The 11,113-nt window shown below is 33.8% G+C and overlaps 1 protein-coding gene across 1 annotated transcript; it reads right to left on the bottom strand.

Annotated features, from left to right (window-relative positions):
* Positions 1 to 4,050: 4,050 nt before the first annotated feature.
* On the bottom strand, positions 4,051 to 8,304 carry SOG1 (NAC (No Apical Meristem) domain transcriptional regulator superfamily protein). The gene is made up of 6 exons (XM_078303815.1): positions 8,108 to 8,304; positions 7,449 to 7,590; positions 7,102 to 7,288; positions 6,111 to 6,595; positions 5,285 to 5,719; positions 4,051 to 4,331 (listed from the first exon to the last, which is right to left on the bottom strand). Exons 1-6 carry the CDS (start codon positions 8,113 to 8,115, stop codon positions 4,281 to 4,283), a joined length of 1,308 nt encoding a protein of 435 aa, XP_078159941.1. The 5' UTR covers positions 8,116 to 8,304; the 3' UTR covers positions 4,051 to 4,280.
* Between the last annotated feature and the right edge of the window lie 2,809 nt (positions 8,305 to 11,113).

The following is an 11,113-nucleotide window of genomic DNA, read 5'->3' as shown; positions in this document are numbered from 1 at the left end:
ACATGAGTCACATTATAGAAATTAGTGGATTTCTCTTGTAATGGATGATAATTGGTAAAGACTATAACATTTTAAAGTTATTAAAAAAATATTCGAAAGGCTACAAGAATGGTTCACGGATTTCATTGAAAAAGCTAACACCTAATCATAAAACTAATTTCAGGAGTATTATAACAAATTCAAGGAATAACAAAACAACTTTTCCTTAATTAGAAGGGACAAGTACATGATATCGCTAGTGACGGAGGAATTTTTGTTTTTGAAAATCAAACAGGAAAGATAAAGAATGACAAAAAATATTTGAGAGAGATGAGGGAGATGAGGGAGATGAGAGTATATTTGTCAATTTAATTTTTACAATAATTAAACAAAATGTTAAATGAATAAAAGGGATAGAAGAAATATTATTAAGTTTTTATGAGGATATAGGATATTATATGGTTTTTATGGAGATATTGACTATTTTATAAGTTTACATAGGTACACCAGAAAATTTCCCTATTTTTTAATGATCTGTTATCACACCGTCATACGCACCGCAAGAAATGCAAAGAAAAATAAGGGATCGCTTTCAAATCTCAGTCGTCATATTATCTCATCAGATGGTCACAACTCCATTTCTCCAGTTTTATACGTTTCATCTAGTAGTTCAACACGGCTCAAGGCCGCACTCATGTACCTCTTATTTCACCCACAACAGTATATTTAGAGTGGAAAGAATTGTTAGACGACCAGTGTCTCTTATTTCAGCCATAGCAGAGTTTTGCTTTGAGAATCAGCTTTTGGTTTATTGACAAAAATAATACCAAATGAGAGATTCTAACGAGAGGTCTTTTATAAATATTAAATGAGGAGAGTTCAAATGTCTCCATTTTAAAAAATTTAAATAACTTAAAGTTTAAAACTTAAACGTTAAAATAAAACTGTTAGATGTGATATATGTTATTTTCTCTCTGTGTTCATAAAAAATTATCACATTTTGATTTTGCTTTTATATGAATCAATAAGTTGAAAAATCAAAGTCTAGAAATTATCCACATTAGTATACATTTTTACAAGATCAAGATGACAACCGAAACAAAGTTGAAATGTCATAAGTTTTTACATGTGCATAGATAAAATGATGTAGTTCATATTCAATGGTTTTATTTTGAATTTTAAGATTTAAATTTTGAGTTATTAAAGTTTTTAAAAATGGAGGCATGATGGAGGCAAAAAAAATAGAGACATTTGAACCCTCCTCATATTAAATAATTAAATATTTTGACCTCCAACTTTTATTAAAAAAAGGAAGCGTCTAATTGTCCATAGCCTTTTGTCCACCATTTGTCCACAGCTTTGACTTGCGCGAATACTGTAAAATTACTTCTACATGCTGTATAATTATACAATATATCGAGTAAAGCTAGGGTGTGATGTGCTCACCAAGAGAGTTTGGTGAGCACAACTCCAAAAGTTCATCAGATCGACTTCAAATGCCGAATCAAAACCGTTGAAATCCATGTGCTTCATGAGTGATGCATGTGCATACAAAATTTTGAATGTTTCAAGTTCATTTGCTACACGTTCAAGCGGTCAAAGAAATGAACATTTTATTAAGTTAATTTATAAGTTGTTTTATATAGTCAATTTTTATTATTTCTTTGATTCGGCAACTATTTGAAGTGGTCTCATGATAATCACAAAACATTCAGCAACTATTTGAAGTGGTCTCATGATAGTTAGAAAAAGATTGCAACTTGCACAACAGGACAAAATAAATGTACTTTCAAACTGTACTTTCGGAAATTACAGTTATAGGAAGTTATTGGCAATTAGAGTTAGTTATTAGCGGTTATTGGCAGTTAGAGTTAATTATTAGCGTTCGCACTGGGTTGAATCTTGTATACTGTAAAATTGAATCTTGTATACAGTAAAATTTTCAATTGAATCTTGTATACTGTAAAATTGAATCTTCTACACAGTAAAATTTACAATTGAATCTTGTATACTATAAAATTGAATCAGCAAAACTGTAAAATTGAATCTTGTATACAGTAAAATTTTCAATTGAATCTTGTATACTGTAAAAATTAAATCTTGTATACAGTAGAATTCTCAATTATATCTTGTATACTGTAAAATTGAATCTTGTATACTGTAAAATTTTCAAATAATACTATAAATTTTCAATTGAATCTTGTATATTGTAAAAATTTTCACATAATACTGTAAATTTTCAATTGAATCTTGTATAATGTAAAATTTCTAAAACTAAACCATAAAATAATACCATCTATACCGTAAGATAAAATGTAACAAATGCTACATTTCAGTTTAAACTACAACCTACAAAGAATCATGTATAATGTAAAATTGCAAAATATAAACCATAAAATAATACCATGTATACTCTAAAATTGCTAAATCTATACATACATCCATCATTACACAAAAAATATGTTCACCACAAAACAACATATGTTCACCACAAACAACATCTGTTCAACGCAAGATAAAAATATTCACTGCAGCATTCAGAATAGCATAATAGCAACAAAAAAACTATGGACAAATAACTTTTACATTAAAAACCTCTTGTGCTCATTGTTTGGATAAGTAAGAAGTCTCTCTATCATCTCTTTCCTCCAGATTTTCACAAGATGAATACTATAAAATTACAAGATAAATACTGTAAAATTAACAAATCATCTCTTTCTTCCAGATTTCCACAAGATGAATACTGTAAAGTTAACAATGCAATATTATAAAATTAACAGATCAATACTCCATATCGCCTCTCTATCATCTCTTTCCTCCAGATTTAATTTGAAATGCTAGATTTGTTACTGCATACAACAAAAACAACAAATTCAACATAAATAACTTACTAGATTTGAATTTTGCCGTGCTCTTCAACAAAAACAATTTCTATTCGATCGCGCTCCACGATTGAATGTTCCATTGCGATCATGTATAAAAAATGAGATCGAGTCAGTAATCTCAATTAAAATCGACATTGCAAAGGAAAAATGAATCAGAGAAGGTAAATAAAAAAAAATCAATTACGATTTTGTTGCTTATTAGTTTGACTGGTGTACCTCTTCTGTGTCGTGCCACAGCAGCAGCTAATCCACGATGATCTTTTGTTTCACTATTATAATTCAGATCTGACCGACCATCTTGCCTTGTCAGAAGTGTCGGTTAAAGAAGCGAAAGAGAAGGACATATTTCCTATTTTATGCACTTCCTCCTCATATATGCTTTGGTGACCTAGTGACGTTATCCTTTAGACAATACAAACACTTTTTTTATGCACGAGAGTAGTAGTCAGTCCCTGTACCTGCATCGAACTCCTATTCAAATCTTTGATCAAAACCAAACATGGAGGAAAAAGGTGCGAGATTTGTGTCTCCGATCTGATTGGTAGAGATCTGGCGGAGGTAGGGGTTACGGCGTCTGAGACCTCAAATCCGTCTTGAAATCTCGTGTGATCTCTCTGTCAAGCCTACGAAATGGCAGTGATCAGAAGCTCGGTGCTATCTCTCTCGAGATCAATCTTCAATCGGATTCAAAGAGAAGAGACCGATCTGATTCAAAGAGAAGAGAAGATGAGACGATTAGTTTTGAGAATTCTAATTTGGGGGATCGGGTGTTTAAATAGGCTGTTAGAAAGTGGATAGCGGGGAGACAGTTGAAGACAGTTAAACCGAAAATGGATAGTGCAGTGAACAGATGGTAGACAAAACCCAGTGGATATAAACCTATTCTCTTAAAAAAATAAGAAAAAGATTGTTAACTTTGTTCACAAGTATGATCAATAAGATACGTTGGGTCCATCGCGAGCACGGTCCATGCTAATTCATCCTAAGCAAGGAACAAAAAGGAAAAGAGATGAAAAATATCATCGTAGTCCCTGCTAACCGAAATATCTTGACGCTTAATCCTGTTGTTGGCTCCTCTCTCTCTATATGATATATGAGAACAAAAGAGGAGAATGCAAACTCTTCATCTTCGTCAAATTATTTCTCATCAAATACATAAAAACGTACTCAGTAATAGCAGGAGGCAGAAGCACATCCAAAAACATGTTTTGTCATTAATAAAGATAATATCTGTCACATAACTTAGCGTTACAACAAAATATGGTACAAAATACGACGTTCACTTGACATGTTTGACAAGATAGATATAGCCCTTGACAATAGATAACAAATAGACGAGAACAGCATGGCGTACATATAATATCGCAGATTTTGTTTTTCAAAAGTGAGCCACTACATAAAGGAGCTTGACATTGCTCATTCCGCTCCGGCCAAGGATGTCAAGAAGCTATCCTGTGATTCATTATCCTATATCAACAAATAAAAAAAATGGAGAATAAGAAGACTGACAAAAGATTCAAATAAAAAAGGATATGTAAAATAAAAATAAAAATAAAAATTATTATTCCAGTTTCCAACACCATATCAGTAGGGGTGTTCATCAGTTCGGTTCGGCTGAAACTGAACCGAACTAGGCAAACCAAAGTTATAATTCGGTTTCATAAATAGAACCAACCGAATCGATTTAGCATTGCAACTGAACTAAACCGAACCAAAGTTTTATTTCGATTTATTCGGTTCAAACCGAAATATATTAATTTTTTTTATTTAAAGCAATTAATTTATAATAAACTGATGTATATTAAGAAATAAACCGGGGTATTAAGAAACAAACCGGGATATTAAGAAATAAACCGGGATGGTCCGGACCAAATTCATAATATATAAAAGTTTGATTGATTCAGTTATTTCGGTTTTGAAAATTTTCAAACCGAACCAAACCAAAATTATAATCCGGTTTTAAAAAGCAAACCGAACCGAACCATTTGATCCAAACTAATTCAGTTCTGTTCAAAACCAACTAAACCAGACCCAATGAACACCCCTACATATCAGTCAGATAAATCCTCAGATAGGTAGCATTTGGATATCACTTTCTACATATAAATCCCCAGGCATGTTTCCTTTGGTTTTCTTAAATGTCCAATGGTTAGTAGTTTAGTTCCAGCCTTATGTCACAGTTTAGGACTACATCCCTAAAAATATCCAGGGTTTCTACTCACAAAAACTTGTAAACCAATTAAGGTTAATGAAATGAGGCTAGACCCCTATTGTTTTTTTAAAAAAAAAACATCCCTAAAAATAATATCTTATGCTGTATTTTATACCATATGATATTATTTCGAGAATGAGCAGATGCAGGCCAAAATATAGAGGTAAAAAATGGCATTGGAAATCTGGCACATTTGAGTAGTCCATACCTTATAGCAATCAAGCTGGCTCAACCGAAACTCATTAGTCTTGTCGGTGTCATAATTCAAGTTCTCCAAGGTGGCCACTTTGATGCAGTCTTCCAAATCCTTCTTCAATTCTTCAGGCTTATTGACATAATGTGACAAAGTGCCACCACCACACGGTACCAGACTCCTCTTTTGCTGTTCTTCTTCTCCAAATCCAGTTTCCATCTGGCTCTCACTTTGGCTCTGGCTAAGGAGAAACTCGTTTAGCACTGAAATATTCGCTGCCAACTGCTGAGAATCCATGAGTTCTTCAGAGAATTGACCCTCACAATTCCATCCTTTCGACTCTTCCATTGGCTGCGCGATGTCGTTATCGGGTTTTTCGTACTCATCATGCTCTATAGGATCTTCCCCTTTCTGTATTTCAGGGATATCCACCTGTTCTTGTGGCACAATCTGGATGGTAAACGTAAGTACAATAATTTTGAGTCTTCAAATGACAAAGGGTTATTTTGAAGCAAACCTGTCACGAAGATGAATTTATTCACTAATAATATAATTTAGTTAAGACCTGTCCAATAACCATTATACTAGTACTGGTAAATCAGAGTTCTTTGTTAAATTTCAACTAGCCCTTAGAACTATTTAATATTCTAAACTTCAATAACACCAAAAAGTAAGGAACCTTACTATCTGATAGGTACCACACTAACTTGAACAGTACCAAACTAAATGTGATAGGTACAGCACTAACTTGAATTGGACCAAATGGTAAAAGTCCAAAACATTATTGTTATGAAATCCAAAATGCAGAAAACATTCCAGTACAAGTTAAGACAATGCTCACCAATTCAGAAGCTAACTCCGGCTCTTGAACAGTCTTCTCATGTCCTGTCTGATCAGTGTGGTACAACTTGGGCATGTCAACCATATCCAAGTCCAAATCCATTCCTACCTTATCCACCACATCAGCCCCAACCACATCCTGTGCAATCTTCTCACCTGTTTTCTGTGCCTGCTGCTGATAAAACAATTTTGATACGACATATTCACCATCCTTCTCATCCTCATCGGTACCGAGGTGGTACTGGTGCATGACCCAGTTTGTCTTTTCTGGCTTCCCCCCCTTGGACGTACTCATATACAACACCATTATCTTCTTGCAGCCAATGTGTTTTCCATCAATCGAAACAGGCTTTGTCTTGCCAGTCTTGTGCCAGCGCACATCACCTGAATCATCAGTGTTTATCTTTCGTCTCTTTCTAGTGCCAGTGTTGTATGCTTTGAAGGTCCTGTGGAAGAAGTGGGAGACGCTTCCATCCTGCTTTACCCCTTTCAGAGCAAAGTAAACATTTAAAAGCTGAAAAGTGAAACTTTTAAGTATAGAATAGCACCTGAATGACGTATTGGGGTTTCAGATGGACTACAATATAGGGGATTGGCTATGATATGTATGCCACTGGTATAGCCTGATACAGACCATGTATAGCACCAGGTTCTCTCTCTTTTACTGTGTTCATTTGGGCATTTTTTATTTAAAGAATGGAGGGATATCATTTTGGTTTTGGGTGCAGACCTGGTATAACTATGAACAATGCTGATAAGAGCTTATACAGATCATTTATGTACCGAATTTTTTCTTTTTTCTCTTCTTATTTTTGTTAGTGTTCATTTAGGTTATTTTATTGAAAGGGCAACTGCTCATGTTAGTGGCAACAATAATGCTATTTCATACCAAACCTGCAACTTTGTCTATCCTAGGAAAAGCAATGAAAAAAGCAATACACTACAAAGATTAGAAACAAGCTTCTCTGGCACACGCATGCACACACACAAACCTGGTAGTCGCTTAGGATGAGTGTAACATATCCCCTCATCTTGCTCAACAGTTGGTATGAACTCATCAATAAAAGGATGAGGCTTTGTATTGCTTCTTCCAGCCTTAGCGAGTAAATGCCAGAGCAGCTCTTGATCTGAAGGATCAAATTTCACACCTTTTGGCAAGCCAGGCCACTCATCTACAACCTTCAAACCAAAGATTAAGGTCATTCTTATCATTATTTATATTATTAACTATCGACCTTGATCTTCAAGAACTAGACAGAAGAAATTCTGAAAAAGCTCCTTTTTTTGTTGCTGATTTACATCACTAAATTCATAAGTTCACCAAAGATGCAAATCTTACATCACTATTGTCAATAACATGGTTGCAATTTGGGCAAGATTTAGTCGGGTTGCTTGGCCATTTGGCTCTAGTTGGATCTGTCTGTTCAGATGGATTCTTTATCTTAGTTGCAATTCTTCTGCCGTCAACAAGCCACGAAGGCCTATAACAACAAGAAAACCATTAAATGAAATTAAATTTGCATATTAAATATCCAAGTACAATCACAGCCCAGGCCACCTGATGGTAGCAGCATAGTCCCAACCAAGAAACCCAGAATCAAAATACCAAGAAGACCTAGGTCGGGACCAAAGGGAACAAAAAGGGAACTACTTAGGTCTTTTTGCCATTTCTGTTCTATCAATCCTGGAAAGGGAACAATTAATTATATTTAATAAAATACCATTACATCCGCATCTTAAAGATTAACAGATAAGTGGAAAAATAGATAATGAACAGTGTATAATTACTTCTGAAGCAAGAAAGCAGCAGTGGTATCAAAGACCAATGATAAGTTCTCATAAATCAAAATCAAGTAACTGTAATCAATCAAGTCATACTACATACTACTACTACTACCACGACCTACTTTTATCCGATAAAAATTAACCATATTTTCTGCGATTACTTAACCAGATAAACGAAACAAGCGCGAGAAAGGGGAAAAAAGGAAACCAGACCCAGTCATCGCCGGCGTAGAGTCGATTCTTCTAGAAACTAAGTCTCAGACGAGATTTCTCTTCGATTGGGGTTTTGAAATAGTTAAGAAAATAAGAAGTGAAGGTATGGTCCGACAAAAGTAGAACAAAGTAGTGATTTTTTACTCTTTTTTTTCTTTTTGAACAACAAATGGGTTGACTCTAGCAGAAAGACTGAGCGAAGAGGAATGTTGTCCAAGTTCAAGTCGTGGGAAGCTTCGTTGACACTACAAAGTGGGCTTCGGGCATAGGCTGGGCCGTAAAAGGTGGCTTATGTTTCAGAGAAAATGTAAGATAGAGGAGAAATGAGACAGAGACGATATAGATGAGATATGAGAAAATGATTTGAGAGAGGTGATACGGAGGAGAGATGAAAACAAGATGATTTGAAGTATTGATTTTGTTAGTTTATAGTATTAACTTTATAGTTTTATAATATGCATATTGTGATTTTATAGTATTTATTTTGTGAAAATCTGAATAAGAGATGATGGAGATGTGATCTAGAGAAGATAAGAGGAGATGATCTAGAGGAGAGAGATGGCATAAAGACGATATGGAGTATTAATCTTGTTTTTTTTATAGTATTCTCCGGAGCTTATCACTTTCCTCTCCTCCTCACCACCTCTCCAACACTATTGCGGCATCCGATCAGATTAGGTCTGTTGTTTCTTCTAGTTGTTTCTTTCTATTTAGATATGTTTAGATCGTTCTTTTACATCTATTTATTTTCTTCTATTTACATCTATTTGTTTCATTCTTACATCTATTTAGATCATTCTTTTACATACCATATGACTAAAATCGAGGATCATATCTATTGTGGTCTTAATTAATCTTTATTATGTAATAGTTTACAAGATCTATGCAATAGTTTTCAGATCTTTATTTTACATATCTAGATTAATTCATGTTGAGTTAGTATTCCAACTGATGCAATTGTTTTACATGATTATTGTAATTGTTTTATAAGATTCTTGCACTAGTTGTACAGAATTCTTCAAATAGTTTTACAAAAAAATTTGCAATTGTTTCTAATATTAATTTAAATTTCTAATATTTTTCTAATAGATTTATAAGATCTATACAGTATTTTACATGATATATGAGTCAGGTTTAAAGGTTATGTAGAGTATTTTATCGGATATATTTCATAGTTTTATACGATATATGCATCATTTTACAATATCTATTATTATTGATGTTTAAAAGGTTTACAATATATAGTTCACAATTTTACAGGATATAGTTTATAGTTTTACATGATATGTAGAGTGTTTTATAGAATATTGTTCATAGTTTTATAACCTTATTTGTTTTTTTTTTTTTTTTGCAGGATGACATTTCTAAAGAACGCATTGTTCTAGTGATGAGGCTTCTAACTCATCAAACAAAACTAAACAAAGGGTTATGAAGTAAAAGTTTTTGTATGTTGAATAGTATGCTTGTGTGAAATGTATGAATTTGTGTTTAGAATATTATTGTTTTTTTTTTGTTACTGTTGAACAGTGATGTTTTCAATAGTGACAGTTTATGCTTGTTAACAGTTACTAATGTTTAACAATATGGTTGTGAATAGTTGATGTATTGATGTTTTATAGTTTGCATCTGTTAGTTTTACTGTTTATATATTTTAAATTTATAGTATTGAAGTTTGCAGTGTGTTTATTGTTCACACAAAAGCGTATGCACAAAGTTTCAGTATAGCAAGCTATACCTTTTAACCTTAAATACATTTTCCACTCAGATTGCAAGTATACAATCCTGTCGCGTAGTATTATCAGGTATCGATCCTCAGGGACGGTTTGAATATTACCAGACTCTACTTAAGTTAACTAAAATCTAGAAGTGAGAAATAATAATTTGATTGTACTTAAAACAATAAAGATTTTTTGTTTTGGTTTTTCGAAAGAATAAAAAAAAGGGTTTCCAGGGTTTATGACTTCATCTCAGCTCTGCCTCGAGGTACCCGGTCTATGTAGTGTCCTACACGGGCCGGGTACTATTGTACACAGTCCGTGTGGCCCCTGTGTGACCAGACCTAATGTTCCTGAACCTCAAATGTTGTTTGTGGTTTATTAACTTAGTATGGAATTGCAATATCTGCCCTCGTCAGGTTCTAGACCTCAACTGTCGTATATTGGTCTGAATTACCTAGTTGCTTATTTGGTATACTAAAGGTAACCTCTATCCGTCGATATGAGAAAATGTTCACCCGTCGGCTACTATTTGATTTCATTTTTCGGATCACTAATTCTACCTCATGTACTTAGTTTGGTTGAGAGATTATAAGGGCTAAAGTATTTTCTAGATGTGGCCATGCATATAGTGGTAAACCAATAAAAATCAAACAATTTAATCTAAGCAATTAAAATCAAACACAATCAAGCAAACACAAATTTCAACACAAAAATCCAATAATTAACATGCAAAACAAAACATTCGATTACATCACAACCCTAGAAACTAAAGAGTCTAAACTAACATAGTTAAAGAGAAAACAAAACAAATAGAAAGAAGAAAGAAATGATAAAACTCCAAGAAATCAAGCTCCAAGCTGAGCCTCCTTTTTCCAAACCCTCGAAACAAAGTGGAAAAAAATGGTGGTCTCTCAGAGATGGCCTTCCCAAACGGGAGATACCCTTCCTCCTGCTGCCTCCCTCTCATTTATAGTTATTTTGTGACTTGGAGAGCAAGCAACCAAGGATGGAAGGTGAATCAATTAAGATCTCTTGAGATATGGCAATAAATTTTAGTTAATGCTTTTCTAAAAGAGTTCTTGCGACTTGCACATTACAAATTCTAATTTATAACCTTCCTAAAATTGTAGATCTCGTTGTTATCTTTTCAGCAAGCTTTTATTTGCCTAAAACATAGTTCGTATGGCCAAGATATAACCAAAATACGAAAAGATGTCGAAAGTTGGAATTTCTATATTCGGCCAGGGGTGCTCTGTATGCGGAGTCTGTATGATCCGTGTACTGCCTC

This window comes from Carex rostrata, chromosome 6, assembly GCF_964058835.1.
Source record: "Carex rostrata chromosome 6, lpCarRost1.2, whole genome shotgun sequence".
NCBI lineage: Eukaryota > Viridiplantae > Streptophyta > Magnoliopsida > Poales > Cyperaceae > Carex > Carex rostrata.
This window is presented reverse-complemented; position numbering and strand designations above follow the sequence as displayed.